This window comes from Rhamphochromis sp. 'chilingali' (assembly GCF_963969265.1).
Source record: "Rhamphochromis sp. 'chilingali' genome assembly, chromosome: 11".
Lineage (NCBI taxonomy): Eukaryota > Metazoa > Chordata > Actinopteri > Cichliformes > Cichlidae > Rhamphochromis > Rhamphochromis sp. 'chilingali'.
This window is the reverse complement of record NC_137938.1, coordinates 2,706,022-2,728,078: the sequence shown is the minus strand read 5'-3', so window position 1 is coordinate 2,728,078 and position 22,057 is coordinate 2,706,022. Positions and strand designations below refer to the sequence as shown.

The following is a 22,057-nucleotide window of genomic DNA, read 5'->3' as shown; positions in this document are numbered from 1 at the left end:
CTTTGGTTTAGATGTGGATACTGTATCCCAGATAGCAAAATTCATATGGCCCGGATCTGGCCCACACAATGTGCTTACACATGGTCCATATACCACAAAGAATGATGGCCCTTTGGGGACGATCTGATTTCCTCGTGTCAGCATTGTTCCCACATCATCATAATTAATGTTGTTCCAGGTTCAACATTGCAAGTGACCAATCACCTTCTTGTGACGTCATTCCTTTGCGACTTCGAAATACCCGCCTTCGATTATTTCGAAATACAAGTGAAGAAGCGAAAAACCGCCGCCTGTCCGCCGAATTTGAAGTCAATTTAGGATACTTTCCTTTAATAAACGGTAAGCATTATACATATGTTCCTCACTTGGCTTGCTGTTTGTTTGCTAGCGATAGGCTACTTGACGACAGCATTAGCTAACCAGTGTTCTCTAGACCAGCGTTCCCCAACTTTTTGGGTGTTTCGTGGCCCGGGGGTTGGGTCAGGCAAAATTGCAGTAGCTTCCCTGATCATTTTACAAACATAAGTGAAGAGAATCTGGACTAAAAGGCCTAGACTTATGGTTGTGTGCTGAATCTATGAATCAAACTATCACCTGGAAACATAATTAACTGGTCCATAGCTGTGAAACTGGACATGAGTTCTTGATTCTATGGAGATTAACAGTAATCCAGAAATTTACAAATTTGTCCTGGTACATCGCGTAAATGTTGTCCCAGGGACATCGCGTAAATGTTGTCCCTGGGACATCGTGTAAATGTTGTCCCTGGGACATCGTGTAGATGTTGTCCCTGGGACATCGTGTAATTGTTGTCCCTGGGACATCGCGTAGATGTTGTCCCTGGGACATTGTGTAGATGTTGTCCCAGGGACATCGTGTAGATGTTGTCCCTGGGACATCGTGTAAATGTTGTCCCAGGGACATCGTGTAGATGTTGTCCCTGGGACATCGTGTAGATGTTGTCCCTGGGACATTGTGTAGATGTTGTCCCAGGGACATCGTGTAGATGTTGTCCCTGGGACATTGTGTAGATGTTGTCCCAGGGACATCGTGTAGATGTTGTCCCTGGGACATCGTGTAAATGTTGTCCCTGGGACATTGTATAAATGTTGTCCCAGGGACATCGTGTGATAGCTTGTAAATAATGGAATGAAAATTATTGATTGTTATTAACTTGTGAAAAAGAAGTGTAACAAATCCACATGTTATGTTCTTACACCCTTACAGAAACTGTGACTCCTTCACAATGTCAGGTAAATGTCAACTCATGTTGAATAATCAACCAATCAAGCCTTTTATTATCACATGCAATGTTACACGTACAACTGCAATGAAAATTTCACCCCCTTCTGACCATACATATATTGCTTAAACATCACATTGGGAAGACAGGTCGGAAACAGTTAGGAAGGTCAGAAAACAATTTAATTAATAGATGAGGGGAGAGGAGGAGAAAAAAGAACTACAACCAGACAAAGCTCCTAGAAGACTGAAATGGATGATGGTTGCAGCATGCAAAAAGAAAATGATATCTGTTGACTACAGCATATGCTTTCTCACAGATTACCTTGTGGGAGTAGCTGGACCAAACTCTATTGGTATTTCAAGTTTGAAATCCCTGTTTGACCAGACTAACATTTCAGATGAGGTACCTCTTGACATAAAAATCCTTTTATGTTGTCATAAAACTAATGTTAAATTCTGCTTTAAATACACTTTATTGTACAATTTACTTAATGAATCGTATTCCTTAGTTCTGTTTTTATTTATATGTATTTATTTATTTGTTTTATAAGGTAATAGATGGCCTAATCTATTTGCAGTGTGAGGTATGTTGAAAAGCTTGTTTGATCATAATGACATAGCATGTTTACGTTTTTTGTAATGTATTTGAAAACATAGGTGTATTTGTTATTTTTATAGAATTTCCCTCACATTTATCCAATACCAAGCCAAATCACTGGATAAATTTTGGATGGGTCCACAAGAGCACAAAGTGCATACTTTTTGAAGGTATGACTTGGACTGTGGTAACTATGTTCTTATCACAAAGGGTTTATAAGTTGCCACTATAAACAAACAGCATTTTCCAAAATTGAAGCCTTGTCAGAAGAACCTGAAAAACACCTTTCTGAAACCTTTTCTGTGTAAAGACTTGTTCAAAAGCAATGCACACAGATTAAAACATTTCTGTCTTGGCCAACTGATAAAGAACACCAAAAATTGAGTGGTGCGTGTTGAGTCTGTGGTCTTGATTTGTTTTGTACACACTATAGAAATTAATTAATGTAAACCAAAAATGACACTTTCTATATGTTTGTGTATCTGCAGAATTAATTACAAGTCTCACCTGACAAGCTTTTGCAGTTTTGCAGTGTCATTCTTGACAGAAAAACATACTTGTCACATTCTTTTTATTTCCAGAAAAACATCTTTCAGATGTATGAGAAATTGATTGGAGCCTGTCTGGAAAACGGCAGCCACTGGACCTTGTTTGTAAGTTGCACAGATTTTGCACTCTCTCTAGTGCATGATACTTTTCAGTGTCCCTCATTAGGAAAGCTCAAGGCCCAAGCCTACCATATCCATCTTTTTACAAAACAGTTTTGTGACATACCCAAGAGGACCATAGTCTATATGAATTCATTTGGCGAGTCGGAGGTCAGAAAAAGTGCGGTGTTGAAAAACTGGAGGTAATTAATTAACATATTTAACATAACATATTTAATTTAATTGAAATCATTACCGAACGTAGTTATTGATTTCTCTATATGCTTTTTATTTGTAATAACTGCGATCTCTCAGCTCATTTGCTTCAGCAAGAGGCTGCGCTGGAGAGTGGACCTTGTCACATGTGAGCCACCCACATCAACAGGATGGGAACTCATGTGGAGTGCATGTCGTCATGGTACTGAAAACTATAGCTTTTACCTATATAAGTAATGTTTACATTTTTGCCTATTCAGTTTTTAAAGCCTTAGAGGCAGGATGGTAAAATCTCAATTTTTTTTGTAGATTGAACCATTTCAGCAGTAATGCTTTGCTTTGGTTGCTCTGTTTTTTTGTTTTTTTTTCTCGGTGTGGGGGGGGGGGGGGGGGGGTTAAAAACAAACAAACATTTCTTTGTTAATCTAATTCTTTTTGTTCTTTTTTTTTTTTTTTTTTCTTCTTCGTCAATTATTAGTTTGCCCAATCTCTCATTGACGGTAAAACACACGTGGAGGAGTACAACACTGAAATCACAAAGCTCAGGTCCCGACTTTGCCACTACTTATTTTCCTCAATAGGTACAGATAAAATTAGCTGCCTTCTTTTTCTCTAACATTGGAAAATGTAACTTGTACTTAAACAAATTATATTTTGCAGATCGAACTAGGAAGTGCAGTCAGTGCTGGTGTGTGATTGCAGCCAAAGACCGGGTACGCTATGACATGTCCTTAGCCATATAGATTGTTTATTTAATGGACTTTGTTCATTTGTTTTTTGTTTGTTTATTTCTTCTTCTTCTTTTTTTTTTTAATTCACAGGTGCAGTGCCAGAAATGTGGTGCATACAAGCACATGCGTTGTTCAAAGTCTGTTTGTGGCATCTGTATCTTCTGTGAGAGTAAGTCACAATATAACTAAACAATGTCCAAAAATGTTTAAAGTGAAAAAAATTTCGTAATTTTGCCTTTGCACACCCGGACTGTGTAATTAAAGTGGACGTTTCAAGATCCAGTTTTTACACAAAACTATTTTAGACATAACTGTGTCGTATTGTGGGGATTTCCCAACACAATTAAATTGATATAGTGCTGTTTATATCATTCTTCGTTATGTAACAGCACAGTGCAGCACAGCAGAGGGAAAGGAGTTGTGCAGCATAGTGGGTGGCTATACAGGAGGAGCAATAGAAGTAGCCAGTGAAGAATGTCATCAGGGAAAGCATCAGGCAGCGAATGACAAAGGAAAAGTTCCTAAGGGAGAGAACATCTGCAGCAAACCGACAAGTAACAGTGAGATAGGAGGACTGACAGTCAGAGATGAAGGCACACAGACTGAAAGAGATGAAGGTACACAGACTGAAAGAGATGAAGGTACACAGACTGAAAGAGATGAAGGCACACAGACTGAAAGAGATGAAGGTACACAGACTGAAAGAGATGAAGGCACACAGACTGAAAGAGATGAAGGTACACAGACTGAAAGAGATGAAGGCACACAGACTGAAGACAAAGAAAAAGAAAGTATACGGCACAAGTCTGAGTACAGATAATGCTGCTGCTGATGATGTTGACAGGATCGATGCAGATGCAGAATTTCAAACTGATTCAGAAGGAACTAGTACAGTTTACAGAGTGCATGGTCGCTTATCTGTACCAAGCTCAAAAAAGAAAACCTACACAATAACAGAAGACGAGATCAAGCGCAGAATCCAAGCAGAGGTTTGATTGGGGTAGGTATACATTTCGTGATTTTGATGTCACCTGAAATAAATCCGGGTTACTCGTATCAATGAAGTGACAATGTGGCTGGAAATTGTGCATTTGCTGCAACATATACACAATTACACCATGTAAACAAAAGCATTTAACTTTGTGCGCGTGTGTGTCTCTCTCTCTGCTCTTTTGGTGTTTGCACTTTTTCTTTTTTAGGGCCGTAAAGCCAAACTGCCCGCAATGATTCTTGACAGGCCTAAGAAGGCCAAAACTAAAGTAACAGTGTTTAGTGTTCTGAGTGAAGAGGAGGCTGGGGAGCTAGCCCTCGGGTTTGCCGGAAGATTGGCCTGCGATGTCACAACAGACATGGTCTGTAAAGGCATCGACCATTCAAGTGCTGATATGACAAAGTAAGTTAGTAAAACAATATGAAAGTTGTATCTTTTTTGGTATTATTTGTCATTTCCCCGTATTTGGGTTATTGGTGTAACATTGTTAATCTTACTTTCTAATAACAGACAGACTCTTCTCAAAATCCAACACAATCTTAAACATGAGCTGACTGATTCCTCAACCTTCAGTTTGCTGACACACACCTTTGGCCCCGCTGCACTGGATTCTGTCATTTCATTCCTGTGTGAAAAACTTGATCTTGTCTCTTAAATAATGAAACCTTTTGTGACTTTTGTTTGTTCTGTAAATCAGAATCTTGAAAATTGTTCATTGTTGTTCTAAGTTTGTGTTAACTATTTGGCAAAAATGATTGGTTCCTAATCCAAACAGCATAATGACTGTTCTAACACATATCTTAAAAATGCTACAAAGAAAGAAAATTATCACATATGTTTCAATATGAATGTAATTGTGTCACACTCGGTTTGTAGTAGCTTTCCTGTTTTATTTTGAGTTTTGGTATGTTTACACTGTTATTTTTATTTCCCGTGTGTTCGTCTTCCCTTATTAGTTTTACTGTATTTAATTAGTCTGATTTAATAACTTATAATTATTTACTTTCCAGTGTGTATATATGCTCCTCGTTTGGATTATTGTTTGTTTGAGTTCTGCCTGTCTTTTCTATTAAAGATTTGGACTTTTGGACTATTAGTGGACCTCGTAGGTTTTTATTCTGTTCAATTGGTAATTGACTGGGTTTAATTTAGTGGCCTGGAAAACAGGCCGGAGGGGTCTGGTCATTTTAACCCCCTAAGACCCGAAATCTTCCATGGCATGCATTTTTAATTTCTCTTTGATATTTGGGCCGATTGGAACCCGATGAATGTAAAAAGAAAGAATTACCAGGTTTTGTTTTTTTTTACCTAATTTTTGTTTCTGAGAAAAATGAGAGCCACATGAGGACATTCATTTGAAATTTCGATAGAACAGTTGCAGTATAATGTCCTCGTAACTGTATATCAGGCGCTTGTTGATCAAGATTTAGTATTTTGGTCTAAATAACCCAAAATGTGATGTCCACATGTGTGGACGCCAGGCTGGAGTAAAGTGTTAGAGCTATTTATACCTATGTAAACTTTTATACGCTGGTTTTTACCTGTCTTGTTTCAGAAAGGTTTAAAAGGGTAATGTCCACAGTTTATAATTTTTGAATTCAACATATTTTATTAAAGTAATTGAGCTTGAACACAGAAAAAACTGAATCAAATAATCATAAAATCAAATCACTTGCACTATACTGAAGTCTAATCTACTCTGAGCTAATGCCGGTTTCCAACACTAATGATCGGGTGAAGGAGAGATATGAGGGTGTGCACGGCCACTGGTGCTCTTATCCCTGTTCTTTGTGATACAATCCAACAGGAAAGCAGTCAAACCCTTGGACATTAGCCAAGTTAACGTTCACAAATATATACACACAGAGGAACTCTGAGCCCCAATGTCAGCATTAGCACAAACATGCCACTTCATACCAAATCTCAGTGTGAGGTCAGGTGTTAGTCTCATTCCATTATTCTGGCTATATTTTCTTACTCATTACTATTAAACTTATACTTAAGACTAACTATTAACAAAATCACACCCCAATAACTCTGTTATTACACTTTGTATTTAATCATAAAAAGGCTGGATGTTGAAACCTTTTACTTCTATTTTGTATGAGCCAGGATTCTCAACAGCTGATACTCTATGTCCAAAAAGTGACAGGTATCGTTTTATGGAGCAGAAAACTTAAGAGCGCATATTTTATAAATAATACCAACAATTACAAATGCAGACCTTTAATAGTAATAAGTAATCCTTTATTTATAATGCATAGCAATATAAAAATAGTAACATATGAAAATATTACAATGGGCACAGATGAATTTGTATCAAAAACAGCAACCAAGCCAACGTAATGAATAACACACATAAATAACAACTGCTTGAGAGAGCAAACAATTTCTTTTCATCTGTTCCTTGGCAGAAAGTTAAGACAGCTTTAGTTTCAATAAACAGAAGTAATGGATGCAGTCCCTTTGAAATGTCACACAAAAGTCTACTTGTGCATATACTTAGCTTTAACTCTTCTCTTTTTTCTATTCCAAAAGGTTTTCATTTTCTCCAGAGGATGTCTCCCTTTCAGTGGTTATCGACTGTTCACATTCATTTTCACAGACTGTTGGAATGTCGATGCTGGCCGAACGTTTCTTGCTAGAATACAATGGCCTAATTTTGCGTGCATTATCTGTCGTCTTTATTTCGTACTGGCATATACTTTTGCCTACTTGTTTTGTTTTTAAGACATTTGTATGCAGTTCATCTATCATTGCAGTAATACCCTCTGGAATGAATGCCCACTGTTTAACTGTGTCTAAAACAGCATTTAGTTTTCCAACTGCACCTTCTGTGCATTTTTTGTCTGTGCTTTCAACTACAGGAGTGTCATTCAAAGTTGATAGAGGACTTTTCAGAGAGTTTTTCATTTGTTTAAAATGGCTACAAGCCACCTTCAGGCAAGCACATGTGTTATAGTGAGAGAACGTACAACAAGTGCACTGAAGTGTTTCAGCCGATGCAAAAAAACACAGATTTCCAAACAAACTTGGCATTTTTATCACTTTCAAGTCCTCACAGTGTACAAAGTAATGCCTTTCTTTCACTGCAATTCTTGCCAAGGTCTGTTTCCATGTTTGGATAGATGTCATTGTCAGCCTCTGCTAATTTTGCAAGTAGCACTAGATGCTTGCAAAGAAGTCCTCGTAAGCCATATGTACAGTTGCAGTAGGACTCAACAGGGCAGACATCATACACCATGTCTTCTCTTGACTCAGATGGGACTTGATATGCATTAACTCCATGGCTGTTCTTGACTGTAATTTTAAGAGCCCAACCACTTTCCATCAGTCTTGAAGCAGAGTCTGAAACTTGAGACAAGGTGTCAGCAAACCTGTTTTTCATGCGGCCCACATCTTGCAGGCTTTTTATGACTGAGAAGTAGTCGTCGGCCTTCCCTAGGAGCACTTCAATCAGATCATCCAGACGCCTATTCTTGTAGCCAGATAAAACCTGGTATTTCAGGCGGTGGAAAAATCTGAAAAACAGTTATTTGAAATGATTAGTAACTGTAATTGAAGGAATTTAAAGTTTTAATCAAGACTGTATTATTTTTTAAAAATTGGAATACCTATTGCACACGTCTTTTATAAAGGAATGCTCTGTGCCGGTTTAGCTGATTTAGGCAAATCCACCTACTCTGTTTTTTGTTGTGATAACATAAAAAACGCTGCTAGAATTTAAAGGATTTGCCTAAAACCTGTTCTGGCAATGACATGACGAACCTACTCAGTTTAGCCTCTTGGATTAAAGCATAATATCTTTTTTTCAGCAATACAATCGAATGAGGTCAAAATAATAAATCACACCTTTCAATCACATTGTTTGTTTCAGAACGAGCGTGACTGAAGCGACGGCCGTAGTCACACCACATGTGGCCAATGCCTTCCCAGTGCTTCTGAAAATACTGGCACACCAAAGGGTATTGCTTAAATGTCTGGCAGAACTCTGCTGATGTGGCTTTAAAGTCGTCCTCCTAAGAGAATTGGATGCAACAGAATATATTTCAATCCATTTAACAGACCTATTGAAATCTTTAATATTATGTATTGAAGCCCTTTTCCTTTTATTGAATAACATTAAGAATTTTAAGTTATTAATAATATGTCGTGTTTTTGTATTAAGAAGCAATTATTTCTTCCCTTACAATGGCTAAGAAGGAACACTAAACCTATAAGCATATTTGGTTTCAGCATCTGTCTGTGAAAGAATCCCACTCACAAGTTCTACTGCACAGTGGGTGACACAATGATGGTCTGCACAGCTTAAGTACTTGTTTTGATAAGCAAGATAAGAAGCCAGTTTTAGAAATTGTTTCAAAAATCTATTTTGTATCTCTCTGTAACTTTTTTTAGCAACTGAAAGTTATTATGCTCTTAGTGTAATCAAGAAATCAAAATGTGAAATAGACAAATTACACTTACAGATGTGCAAGCTTTCAGCTTACAAAAGAAAGAAATGATTTCATTTCTCTTTTGGGTGTTAGAAAGCCCATGGACCCCGGACTCTGATTTTGAAAGCCATCGATTAACAGCCTGTGAATGTAAGAGAAAAAAAGTTAATCTGGAGAGAGAGACAGAGGAGCAGCTGTACAAAAAGCATAAAAGAAAGCTGACGTCCAAAAATAACTTTGTCACTCACTGGACAAGAGGACCTGTGCATTACAGAAATCAACCAGGCAAACATATTTTTAAATGTCAAAAAGAGCTTTGGGAAGCAGCCACCAGAAGATGAGTGCACTGTGGTCTTAAATGGATGGACATAGTCACTCAACATTTTATCCCTTTATATTCATTAACCTGAGTAGGTGAATATCACAATGAGGCAAATCATAACAACAGGACCCTGTTGTAAAAATGTGTTTCAGGTGCATCTTAGACAACGTGAAAAGAAAACAATGTGGTTTACCTGCAAGACATGGTACCAGCATAGAAGGATAGCTGACTCTGGAAAAACCTTCTGCAAAGCATTTATTTCCGCAAAGTCTTTGTCAACCATAAATGCTCTACAGAAAAAAAGAAAACACTAAATGAGATTAAACAGTATGAAAATGTTTTTGCTATCTCAAAGCACCACTTCAATGCCAAATTAAACATTTCAACTCACAAGTAGATATATCTTTTATTGCTCAATGTTCCATTTGCCAGAACTGAACTGGGAAAGAGGGCTTTTACTTATGCTGCCCCTTTCACATGGAACATGATGCAAAAAGACTGGAAGATAGCAGATCTTATTTCATTAAATGCTTTTAAGTCCAGATTGAGAGAGCCAGAGAAAAATGTTTTTAAAATGTAATTGTTATTTATAATATGTATGTAACTTTGTAATTTCAACGTGTTGTCGCCTCTTGGCCAGGACTCCCTTGCAAAAGAGGTTTTTAATCTCAATGGGACTTTTCCTGGTTAAATAAAGGTTAATAATAATAAATATAAAATACTGCATACAGCCTATAGGAATAGCTTTAACAACTGGAAAGGAAAGTTTTTTGCAGCCCATGCTGCAGCTATAGCATTAGATTCTGGCATGTTATAACTTTTTTGAAAAGGAATTATTTCAAAATTAATAGCTGTCAATGTATTATTTACCTCGGGGAAGTTGGGAAATGCTCACAAACTATTCCAAGAACAGTTTCCAGGGTTTTCTGACTTTCGTTGCTGACAATAGCATAGGCCACAGGGACTCCATGCCCATGATCATCTCTTACAACAAGTGTGAATAAGGGAAATGAATACTGGTTAACGCAGTGCGTGGTGTCAACAAATACTAACTGTTTTGCATAGTTCTCCATGTTTGATTTCATTACAGGTGTCTGCAAAACAATCATTAGTTCTTGGTCAGATGTGTATGGTTGATAGAAGAGAACATGTTCTTGATGTTTTCCATTAAGTAAGGTATGTACACTTTGACTGTCTCCACAGTTAAAGTGCTTCTTCCTCATCATGCAGGTTCTAACACTGTCAATGTCACGTGGTGTGACAAAATGCTCTCTGTTGTGAAGATCTCTGTGTCCATGTTCTTTGGCCCATTTATGACATTCGGTTAGTATGATGGCTGGCTTAGTTCCAAGGGAAAGCAGTTCCTCAATCTTCCTCCTCAAATCACTGGAAATATTGTTGAAATGTGCGTCTTTTGGGTCCGAAGGATCATGCCCATCATGCTTATCATATGTACGCTGCACGATGACTGTGTGGTCTTTCCAACATTTGAGTACTTTAAATGAAACATAGGCCTTACAGCCCACTGCTCTGTAGCTGTTTCGACTTTTTTCCCAGCTCTGATGCAGTTGAATTTGTAATAGTCTCTTTTCCTGTCTTTACCTGAGGCAACATTTAAACATTTATAATGTCCATGAAGGGTTAATGAGTTCAATTTTTCTAACACAACACTGAATGGGTCCTCCTGGCATTGTGACACATGCACACAAAGTTGTGTGTCTTTTCCAGTTCTTTTTTTTTCGTCATTCAGAACACTTCTTCTACACTGTAATCCCTAACAGTTGTTCTAGCTCATAACTAATAAGCTCATAACACTCAAATGTCGTTTTGTAGTTGAGCAAACTATAAAGTATTGAGCTCTGTTGGCTTTTATGCAGCTTTAATTGAATAGGGCTCAATATTTTTTAGCTAAATTTTTTGGAACGCTCAAAAAGTTTAAGAAGCATATATTAGTGACGTTCTGGTGGGTGGAGTCTTGTCGCTCCCTCAGGAAAGCTTAGTCAGCCATCTTGAATTTACCTTGATACGGGGAAGTTTTGGCCAGCCCGTGTGGATTAAGAGTCCCCAACTTCAACCCACCACGACCACCACCTTATTTTTTTTTCATCAACTGCCCTAAATTTGGTAAGTCTAACGTGTTTTTGTTTTGTTTAAATTTAATTTCGATAAACATTCTTTTTTATTTTTTACTGGAAATATATTCGTACTTTGTGCACAGTGAATGTTTGTTATAAATGAATTCGAATCCAAGTAATTGTAATTTTAGAAGTTTTCTAATGTGACAAATACGTAATGTTATTTCAAATTAGAATGATGTAACGTTTTGGCGGTTTTCCGTGGGGGACAACATTTCCCATAATGCATTGTATTCTTGCCCGGGAAGTTGACGGTGGCAGTTCTAGCTCCATGCATTTGAACTTTCTACTAAAACTTTCCACTGGTTGTCGTATTCGCCGGTAATGTACGTGCGTATTGTGAGTATACTTATTTCAATAAGTGTCCGTGTTACACAGTCAGTAGTTTACGCTGTTGAGCTGTGTGTGTGTGCTAGCATGAAGCGAACAATAATAAACAACATGAGTGTGTTATCATGATGGTAATTAGACACGTTTGTATTTTTTCGTAGTCTCAAATGTGTGGTTGTGAGATAATCTCGAAATCCTTTTAACAGTTTAGAGGGGTATTCCACTAAGCGAGCTCTACAAGTCAAGGCTTGCGGAAAAATGCATCGCCTGATTCAGCCTAACATTATACACTGGTCGAACTCGGTGCTACGAACGAAGTTCAGCTAAATTGTTCGCGCTAATTCGACAAGGCTCAACCAGCCAGACTGAGGTGCCTCCTTGACACCTTTAAGCCAAACCCTATCGATCTTTGCTAGATAAATTGAAATGAAATGAAAATAAAGAGCCGCGTTCTGCTCCCAGGCTAAGAAAGAATCATTGATGCAGACTGTGCGGATCACAAATACTCCCTAACCTGTAAGGCTGGGGTGTCCAAACTTTTTTCACTGAGGGCTACTTACTAGAAATTAGGTAAATAACCTTAACTTTAGTGTATTAAAGTGTATTAAAGATCACAAAATCACTTAAAAGTGGTCGAATATGTTATATTGTTGAATATAATTAAAGACAAAACTGCTTTCATCACAGCTTTCCATAAATGGATCTTTATTGATTCATTCAGAAAAAGCTTTGGTAGCTTATTTTCAGAACAGCAGCCTCAGATTTCTTCTTAGACAGAAGATTTACAGCACAGAGAAAAAACAATAAAAGGGAAAATAGGACGGGTAAATTTCAAGTTTGTTATTTAAGTTATTAAGCTTAGCAACACACCTATCAACATTAGTTTGAAACTGTTAACATTAACAGACTGAACTGGACTTAATAACAGGAGTGCATATAATCTTAGTAAATTATTGTAGTGAGTATCAGCTGCGCTGGGTATGTAAATCGGGCCATCCAGCTGCGGTGCTGATTCGACGTCACTCGTGCCAAAAATCCGGACAAATGTCACTTGATCAAGGAGCAGATCTGCATCAGATGAGATCAGCTGACTACTTGTGTGTGTGTGCTGTGCAAAAAATGTTTTTGAACATTAATAAGTCGTCTTTGTGCACATATTGTTTACAGATATCAGACTGCAAAGAGCGCTACAGAGAGTCAACATTTCACCAGTTGTCAGTGGGTGAGTTTTATAATTTGTGTCCCAATTTAAATAAAAAATAAATACAAAGAAACTAGAGAATTTTGCCTTGAATTATTCAAAATTTTTAGATTTTTTTTGGGTTACCCTTCTAGATTGACAGGTTTAGCCCGTTACACAAAAAGTTTGGACACCTCTGATCTATAACAATGACAATCAGAACATGGCTATCCAACACTTTGTTTTTACTCTGCATTTGTGTAAATACTATTCTAATAGATATTGTGTGTTCATCTAGGAACAGCATGATGTAAATACAAGACGGGCCCTCGTCCTTCGTGCACTTCCTGTGTACCTGCGTGAAGATGCCTCCACGTTATTCAGGACTTGTGATGTAAGTGTACTGGCCTCAGCATCAACCATATGACATCGCTCAGAACTCAAGGAGAACCAGGGTGTATATCAGGAAGGATGTTCAACACAGTCCTCATCTGACTTGTTTTCTCCCATATATCAACTATTGTTGAATAAGATTGCAAGAAGATTGTTACGCATAAACCAGAAAACATGAAAATAGTTGAAAGATTATTATACAAAAAAAATCTGCAGATAAAAACTATCTCCCTTTTTAAAATTCAAGTGTTCTATTTTTTTGGAGGTGCCATGTTGTGGTCAGAGAAATGTTTGGTAAATAACAAAAACAAATATCTTGGCATATATTTATTATTGAAAACATTTATTTACACATATGTTTTGAAACCAAACCCAAATTAAGATTATTGTAATGCATCATGATGTATCGCAATATCAAATTAAATCGTTGACATTATAATCCTAAAAGAAACGTGCGACTTATGAAGATTCACACCTCTAATCAATAGCATGATTTGTGTCCTTGTGGGGCTGAACTCATTCTTGTATTATTTTTGTTTTGCAGTCAGCAGATGGTCCAGACCTCACTGACACTCCTGTGGCTCTGCTGACAGTTGTCACGGATGACACTACTGATTCGGCCCTCTTCAGTCCCGAAAGCATCTGCATTGTCGTTGAGGATGAAATACTTGTGAATGGTCCCACAAATCTGGCTGAGTCATTTCTCCTGCTCTTTGGGTACATCTATGCATTAGACCTACAATACCCAAAGAAACTTGAGCTTACATTCACATTTATCCAGAAGGTTGTGATGTGCCTTGAGGACAACAAACCACTGAAAGGGCGTCTACTGATGCTGAAGAATGATTTGTTCAATGAGTGAATCACTCAGAATGGACTACTTGTTAAGCTGAGTATTGAGGAAGCTTTTTTGTTTGTTTTTTTCCTAATCATTTGCCTCTTCTACCTCACATTTAAGATGAATGACTGTTCAGTTCACTATTCATGTTTAATGTTCTGTTGCCTAATACGTAAATGCACTGCCTTGATGTTTGTTCCCTATAAGTACAGCAGTGGAAACCAGTACTGTTTTTTTTATGTATTTTTAAAAAAGAAAGTGAGCTGCAGCTGTCAAGGTACAGTAAGTGTTAAATGCATCAATGTTCTAATAGCTGCAATTGCTGTTAATACTGAAAATGTTATTGAATTTTAGAATTGAGATGGAGACCCTTGGAGTCTTTTTCTCTTGTTTTATTTATGAAGCACTTTTTTATGAGTGAGCTCTGTTGTTTGTGCCTTTTTAAAAGCACATTGTGTTTAATAAAAAGTTGTTAAATTGTTAGTGTTGTTACTTTCATGTTTTCTAACACTTTTAGCTGATTATAATTTACTGGGTAAACAGTTTAGAATTATTTGTAAGTGTATTTCCCACAGTATTTTAAAAAATATTGAAGATTTTAAGTGTTATTTCCCATATTATAAGTTAGAAAATATGAAAAAGTTTGAGTTTATTTCCCACATCGTATGAGTTGCAATATGTAAAATATTTTGAGTGTATTTCCCACCTTAATTAAGTTGAAAAAATTGAACATTTTGAGTTTATTACTCCCTAATTATAAGTTGAGGAATATCAACATTTATGAGTTAACATTGAGGTAATTTAAGGCAACTGCAACTATAATTTTTATTTTAGTTAAACTTAAAACTTTTAAAAACATCACTAAAAAATTGTTGTGTAATCTGTTACACAACAATTTTTGAGTTCTGTGAACTTATTAGGTTTTACAGTGTAATTATATCGTCCATTTCTGGTGGAAAAATAACGAAGGTTTAATTAGTCAATATTCATTAATTCATTTTAACTTGTTTTGGGGTTTTTTGCAATACAATGTAAATATTAAATATAATATTAAAAAAATATATATATATAAAATAATATAAAACAAACAGGGGCTAAAAGAAGCTAAACTTTCATATGGTATGTCTCTGGCAACTTTAACATGATGTCCCAGGGACAACATCTACACGATGTCCCAGGGCAACTTCTACATGATGTCCCAGGGACGACATTTACGCGATGTCCCAGGGACGACATTTACGCGATGTCCCAGGGACGACATTTACGCGATGTACCAGGACAAATTTGTAAATTTCTGGATTACTGTTAATCTCCATAGAATCAAGAACTCATGTCCAGTTTCACAGCTATGGACCAGTTAATTATGTTTCCAGGTGATAGTTTGATTCATAGATTCAGCACACAACCATAAGTCTAGGCCTTTTAGTCCAGATTCTCTTCACTTATGTTTGTAAAATGATCAGGGAAGCTACTGCAATTTTGCCTGACCCAACCCCCGGGCCATGAAACACCCAAAAAGTTGGGGAACGCTGGTCTAGAGAACACTGGTTAGCTAATGCTGTTGTCAAGTAGCCTATCGCTAGCAAACAAACAGCAAGCCAAGTGAGGAACATATGTATAATGCTTACCGTTTATTAAAGGAAAGTATCCTAAATTGACTTCAAATTCGGCGGACAGGCGGCGGTTTTTCGCTTCTTCACTTGTATTTCGAAATAATCGAAGGCGGGTATTTCGAAGTCGCAAAGGAATGACGTCACAAGAAGGTGATTGGTCACTTGCAATGTTGAACCTGGAACAACATTAATTATGATGATGTGGGAACAATGCTGACACGAGGAAATCAGATCGTCCGCCCTTTGGTGGCCCAGAGCTGGTTTGCCAGAGGTGGCCCACACATGGGCCAGCACAAAGCCAGTTGCAGACACACTGGTGGTCCTGTGCTGGCCCATCTGTGGCTCACCTCTGGCAAACCTGGTCTGGGCCACCAAAGGGCCGTCATTCTTTGTGGTATGTGGGCCAAGTGTAAGTTGTGTGCAGCCACGGGCCAGTTGCAGACACACTGCTGGCCCTGTGCTTGCCCAGAACAGTTTCAGCTCTGGCCCCAGATGTCAGCCTAATGTGTACCTTAATCAAGCCATGTAATAACAACACGTGCCGGAACATAATAGTACAAAAGTAACATGACGAAACTCTGTTCAGACAGTGAATGGACTGATTCTTAATAGCGCTTTTCTACTCTGCCGGATTACTCAAAGTGCTCTATACAACATGCCACATTCTCCCAACCACACACTTTCTCTAAACTGCGTGCTGCCTAACTACATTCATACACATTCACACTCTTGACATGCAGACTGGAGGAGCCAGGGACCGAACCACTAACCTTCCGATCAGTAGGTGACCTGCTCTACCTCTTGACTACAGCCACTCAGTGGTAAACATGAGTAAACCCTCACTAGGCTTTGGATAAAGTGTACACTCACAAACCTGTCAAACCTGCATTTGAAACATTGGCTCCATAACATTATAGTATTGCAGCATGGCATTTGGGTCTTCTAACTAAAATAGGAACATAAATAGCGCCATCATTGCCAGACCTGGCCCATATCTGGTTGACAGACACCCTGCCATCACACCAGTCAGTCAGAACTGCCAGCTTGATGCCAGATCCGGGCTAGACCTGTTTTCTATGAGCCTGGGCCAACCAAAACCAAACCATGATCGGGCCAGATGTGGCATGCCATCACATAAACAGTGCCATCTATATACCTAGATCACCTAAATTAATTAGTGTATTTAAACTAGAGACGGACCGATCCGATATTCAATATTGGTATCGATCAGATACTGACGTAAATTACTGGATCGGATATCGGAGAGAAATTTAAAAATTTTATCCGATCCAGTAAATATCACAGAAGCACCTCAAAAACTCGCTAACATGGTATAACCGAGGTCATGACCTTAGCACGTCAGAGCAGTTTGTGTCACGTGATCGAGGGGCTATCGTGTGGGAGAGCTGAGAGCCATCATGTCAGCAGTGTGGACTTATTTCAAACTAAAAGACGAAAAAAGCAAGACTGCCGAATGCAACTTACAGTGGGGCAAAAAAGTATTTAGTCAGCCACCGATTGTGCAAGTTCCCCCACTTAAAATGATGACAGAGGTCAGTAATTTGCACCAGAGGTACACTTCAACTGTGAGAGACAGAATGTGAAAAAAAAATCCATGAATCCACATGGTAGGATTTGTAAAGAATTTATTCGTAAATTAGGGTGGAAAATAAGTATTTGGTCACCTCAAACAAGGAAAATCTCTGGCTCTCACAGACCTGTAACGTCTTCTGTAAGAAGCTTTTCTGTCCCCCACTCGTTACCTGTATGAATGGCACCTGTTTGAACTCATCATCTGTATAAAAGACACCTGTCCACAGCCTCAAACAGTCAGACTCCAAACTCCGCCATGGCCAAGACCAAAGAGCTTTCGAAGGACACCAGGAAAAGTATTGTAGACCTGCACCAGACTGGGAAGAGTGAATCTACAATAGGCAAGCAGCTTGGTGTGAAAAAAATCAACTGTGGGAGCAATCATCAGAAAATGGAAGACATACAAGACCACTGATAATCTCCCTCGATCTGGGGCTCCACGCAAGATCTCATCCCGTGGGGTCAAAATGATCATGAGAACGGTGAGCAAAGATCCCAGAACCACACGGGGGGACCTGGTGAATGACCTGCAGAGAGCTGGGACCAAAGTAACAAAGGTCACCATCAGTAACACACTACAACGGCAGGGAATCAAATCCCGCAGTGCCAGACGTGTTCCGCTGCTGAAGCCAGTGCATGTCCAGGCCCGTCTGAAGTTTGCCAGAGAGCACATGGATGATACAGCAGAGGATTGGGAGAATGTCATGTGGTCAGATGAAACCAAAGTAGAACTTTTTGGTATAAACTCAACTCGTCGTGTTTGGAGGAAGAAGAATACTGAGTTGCATCCCAAGAACACCATACCTACTGTGAAGCATGGGGGTGGAAACATCATGCTATGGGGCTGTTTTTCTGCCAAGGGGACAGGACGACTGATCCGTGTTAAGGACAGAATGAATGGGGCCATGTATCGTGAGATTTTGAGCCAAAACCTCCTTCCATCAGTGAGAACTTTGAAGATGAAACGAGGCTGGGTCTTCCAACATGACAACGATCCAAAACACACCGCCCGGGCAACAAAGGAGTGGCTCCGTAAGAAGCATTTGAAAGTCCTGGAGTGGCCTAGCCAGTCTCCAGACCTCAACCCCATAGAAAATCTGTGGCGGGAGTTGAAAGTCCGTGTTGCTCGGCGACAGCCCCAAAACATCACTGCTCTCGAGAAGATCTGCATGGAGGAATGGGCCAAAATACCAGCTACTGTGTGTGCAAACCTGGTAAAGACCTATAGTAAACGTTTGACCTCTGTAACATAACCTTTGTTGGCAATAACAAAGTATTGAGTTGTATTTTTGTTATTGACCAAATACTTATTTTCCACCCTGATTTACCAATAAATTCTTTACAAATCCTACCATGTGGATTCATGGATTTTTTTTTCACATTCTGTCTCTCACAGTTGAAGTGTACCTCTGGTGCAAATTACTGACCTCTGTCATCATTTTAGGTGGGGGAACTTGCACAATCGGTGGCTGACTAAATACTTTTTTGCCCCACTGTATGTGATGCAAGTGTTTTGCGAGGTGGTAGCAGTTTGGGGAATTTTAACACCACAAACATGATTAAACACTTACAGAAACACCACGCAAAGGGGGACACGGAATTTAGCCTGGCTTCCAAAGCTAAGCAGAAAAGTGCACCGTATCAAAAAACGCTTTTGGAAAATATTCAGAGACATGAGAAATTCCCTCCGGAAAGCAATAGAGCGAAGCTGATAACGGAGAAAATAGTTGAATTTGTTGTGCTTGATGACCAGCCCCTTTCTGTTGTGGAAAATGATGGTTTTCGACGCTTAATTGAGAGCATTTAGAGCCTCGCTACATGCTGCCAAACTGGCATTTCATCTCGGAGGAAGCTATCCCAGGCAATTACAAACAGGTATGCAAGTTCATCTCAGAAAGTTTGGAAATAATTCTCACGTTAAGCATGACAACTTGTCACGCTGGACGGAGGCCAGCAACCTGAACAGAACCCAAGCGCAGACACACAGAGCGGAGGCAAGAGGGCGTTTTATCACAATTTATTGGTGAATATATATAATATGGGTGAAAACACAAGGACGTGGCAAACTGCGGTGTGGAAACGTAGCTATTGCGGCTCCAAATCATTAGGATTAGTAGAGGCTTTGGTTATTGGTCTACTGTTCACAATAGCCTCTGCCTCACAAAGAACTGTACAAAGGCCTTCTTCGTCCAAATTCTGCACTTTCAAAATGGAATTTAACACCTTCCTGACAGACCTTATGAGACGTTCCCAAACACCGCCATGATGGGAACCAGCAGGAGGATTAAAAATCCACTTTATGCCCTTTTGCAGCAGCATCTCATGAATCTGTGCCTGATTCCATCCTTCCACTGCCTCTTTCAACTCACGTTCGCCACCCACAAAGTTTGTACCATTATCCGATCGTATCTCCAATACCTGACCCCGCCTTGATATAAATCGACGGAGCGCATTAATAAAAGAGTCTGTGCTCAAAGATGACAACACCTCTAAATGCACAGCTCTCACTGCCAGGCATGTAAAGATAATTCCATATCTCTTTACTTCACACCTTCCACGCTTAACTTGAAAAGGTCCGAAACAATCCACTCCAACCCGAGAAAATGGAGGTTCATCTGGTGAGATGCGATCTTGTGGAAGGTCTGCCATCATCTGATATCCTGATGCTGCATGAAGTCTGCGACACACAATGCATTTAGCCAAAATCCTCCTTATGGCAATGCTTGCACCTGGAACCCAATACCTTTGCCGCAATTCGGACAGCATGTGGTTACGTCCACCATGCCCTATTTTCTGATGTACATGTTGAAGCACCAGGTGAGAAATATGCAGATCCCTGGCTATAATTGCGGGATGCCTTGCATCTTCAGGCATAGCTGCTCTACTAAGCCTACCTCCCACTCTCAAGCTTAGGATTAAGCCTATAGAGCTCACTACTCTTCTTCACCCTTTCACCCCTCTGCAACCTACTGATCTCATCTGAATATCTCCTCCTTTGACAAAAGCAAGGAACTGCATTCTCTGCCTTGTTAAGTTCTTTTACCGAGAGAAATCCTTTAGCAGCATGGTCCTTGACAGTTTGCAACTCTCTTTTAAGCTTTTCCTCAAGATTTTCTTTAGTCACGCTAGACGCAAAGCTCTCTTTCAGCTGTTTCGTCTTTTTACTAAGTTCCTGCAACAAACCTTTGAATCTAAGAATTGATGCAACCATCCTTTTCAGACGAGTCCACGAAGAAAAATAAGTAATGAACTTCATCGCACCATCCTTGTATTCATTTGCATCAACAGCATTAACTAAAACGGTCATTTTAATCTCTGGATCATTTATGGAGATCTTTCCAAAATCAAGGTTTACTGGCCAATTAATTTCTGGTTTGGTGAGAAACTTTGGCCCTGACAACCAGAAATCATCCTTCAAAAAGGTTTGCACCTTAACTTTCCTAGAAGCTAGATCAGCAGGATTGCATGATGTATTAACATATCTCCACTGAGAAGGTTTGGACACTTTAAGTATCTCGGTCACCCGGTTTGCTACAAATACTTTAAACCTTGAGGTTTCATTTCTGATATACTTTAACACAGAGGTACTATCAGTCCAGAATCCTGACTCCTGCAAATGCATTTGCAGCTCTTTTTTCCACATCTTATCCATTCTACTCGCAACTAAGGCAGCTGTCAATTCCATGTGAGGAATGGAAGTTTGTTTCAGTGGAGCCACTCTTGCTTTACCCATTATAAACGCACAATGCACTTGATTCTGGGTGCTGCGCAACAGCAGATAAGTGACTGTGCCATAACCCTCCTTGCTTGCATCTGCGAAGTGATGTAACTGAGCAGAAGCTACATCTCCAAAATCAGAAGGTTTAAGGCACCGGTCAACCTTAAAATCTGCAAGAAGGCAAAGATCATTTAGCCAAACTGTCCATTCTTGTTCAACAGTAACTGGCAACACATCATCCCAACCCCAATGACTTCTGCACAGTTTCTGAAGGATCAACTTAGCAGACAGCACCACAGGTGCCAAAAACCCTAATGGGTCGTAGATTGAGCTCATAAGGGACAATATCCCTCTCCATGTGGGAGGTTTGTTTTTAAGTGTGATCTTAAACTTGAATGTATCTGATTGGATACACCACTGTACACCCAGTACTCTCTCTACCGGCAACACATCACTATCCAAATCCAAATCCTTAACCTCCTTGGATCGCTCTTGCTGAGGTATGGCAGCAAGTACTGCCTCCTCTTCAGAACCAACAGAGATAAGGCAATCATCCACATAGAAATTATGTAAAACATTGTTGACAACCTCTAGTCTGAACTGATCTCTGTTGTCCTCTGCACATTTCCTCAAGGCAAAATTCGCACAACTTGGGGATGAGGTGGCTCCGAAGAGATGTACTTTCATTCTATATTCCACCAGATCCTGACTATGATCTCTGTCTGGCCACCACAGAAACCTTAACAGATCTGAGTCATCTCTTTGTACTCTGACCTGATAAAACATGGATTCAATGTCTGCCATGAGTACCACAGGTTCTTTTCGGAACCTAGTTATGACCCCAACTAGCAAGCTAGTGAGAACTGGGCCTTCCAGAAGTTGTCCATTCAGAGACACTCCCTGAAATGAAGCACCACAATCAAAGACAACTCGCAACTTCTTCTTCTGTGGGTGATGCACCCCATGATGTGGAATATACCACAATCCTCAATCACAGCGATCAAATTCTTCAGCAGGCACCTTCTCTGCATACCCTTTAGAAATGATTTCAGTCATAAAACTGGTGTAATC

At 39.3% G+C, this 22,057-nt stretch overlaps 3 protein-coding genes and 1 long non-coding RNA gene across 10 annotated transcripts; 3 read left to right on the top strand and 1 right to left on the bottom strand.

The window, feature by feature from the left end:
* Nucleotides 1-214: 214 nt before the first annotated feature.
* On the top strand, nucleotides 215-4,257 carry LOC308405513 (uncharacterized protein; the record flags this gene model as incomplete). Its single annotated transcript, XM_080896185.1, has 11 exons — nucleotides 215-339; nucleotides 1,228-1,253; nucleotides 1,563-1,648; nucleotides 1,797-1,829; nucleotides 2,425-2,496; nucleotides 2,605-2,693; nucleotides 2,806-2,908; nucleotides 3,185-3,287; nucleotides 3,367-3,419; nucleotides 3,528-3,606; nucleotides 3,827-4,257. The coding sequence occupies exons 2-11, from the start codon at nucleotides 1,247-1,249 to the stop codon at nucleotides 4,255-4,257; spliced, it is 1,056 nt and encodes a 351-aa protein (XP_080752311.1). The 5' UTR covers nucleotides 215-339; nucleotides 1,228-1,246.
* A 343-nt stretch (nucleotides 4,258-4,600) lies between these two features.
* LOC308406503 lies at nucleotides 4,601-5,523 on the top strand. The gene is made up of 2 exons (XR_013973560.1): nucleotides 4,601-4,830; nucleotides 4,939-5,523. It is a non-coding gene; the product is annotated as an uncharacterized lncRNA (long non-coding RNA).
* A 1,478-nt stretch (nucleotides 5,524-7,001) lies between these two features.
* LOC308406498 (uncharacterized protein) lies at nucleotides 7,002-15,783 on the bottom strand. 2 transcript variants are annotated; one of them, XR_013973553.1, is made up of 5 exons: nucleotides 15,691-15,783; nucleotides 9,380-9,476; nucleotides 8,896-9,006; nucleotides 8,281-8,447; nucleotides 7,002-7,949 (listed from the first exon to the last, which is right to left on the bottom strand). XR_013973553.1 is itself a non-coding variant. In XM_080897542.1 (5 exons), exons 1-5 carry the CDS (start codon nucleotides 10,410-10,412, stop codon nucleotides 7,487-7,489), a joined length of 1,194 nt encoding a protein of 397 aa, XP_080753668.1. In that variant the 5' UTR covers nucleotides 10,413-10,943; the 3' UTR covers nucleotides 7,002-7,486. The 2 variants fall into 2 exon arrangements, 1 of the variants encoding a protein (XP_080753668.1); XM_080897542.1 differs by lacking the exon at nucleotides 15,691-15,783 and adding an exon at nucleotides 10,057-10,943.
* LOC308406502 (uncharacterized protein) lies at nucleotides 11,109-14,545 on the top strand. Of its 6 annotated transcripts, none has more exons than XR_013973555.1 (4): nucleotides 11,109-11,310; nucleotides 12,819-12,869; nucleotides 13,130-13,225; nucleotides 13,769-14,545. XR_013973555.1 is itself a non-coding variant. In XM_080897545.1 (4 exons), exons 1-4 carry the CDS (start codon nucleotides 11,646-11,648, stop codon nucleotides 14,084-14,086), a joined length of 480 nt encoding a protein of 159 aa, XP_080753671.1. In that variant the 5' UTR covers nucleotides 11,337-11,645; the 3' UTR covers nucleotides 14,087-14,545. The 6 variants fall into 6 exon arrangements, 1 of the variants encoding a protein (XP_080753671.1); XR_013973556.1 differs by having other exon boundaries at nucleotides 11,203-11,310; nucleotides 12,819-12,873; XR_013973557.1 differs by lacking the exon at nucleotides 11,109-11,310 and adding an exon at nucleotides 11,331-11,647.
* Nucleotides 15,784-22,057: the final 6,274 nt, after the last annotated feature.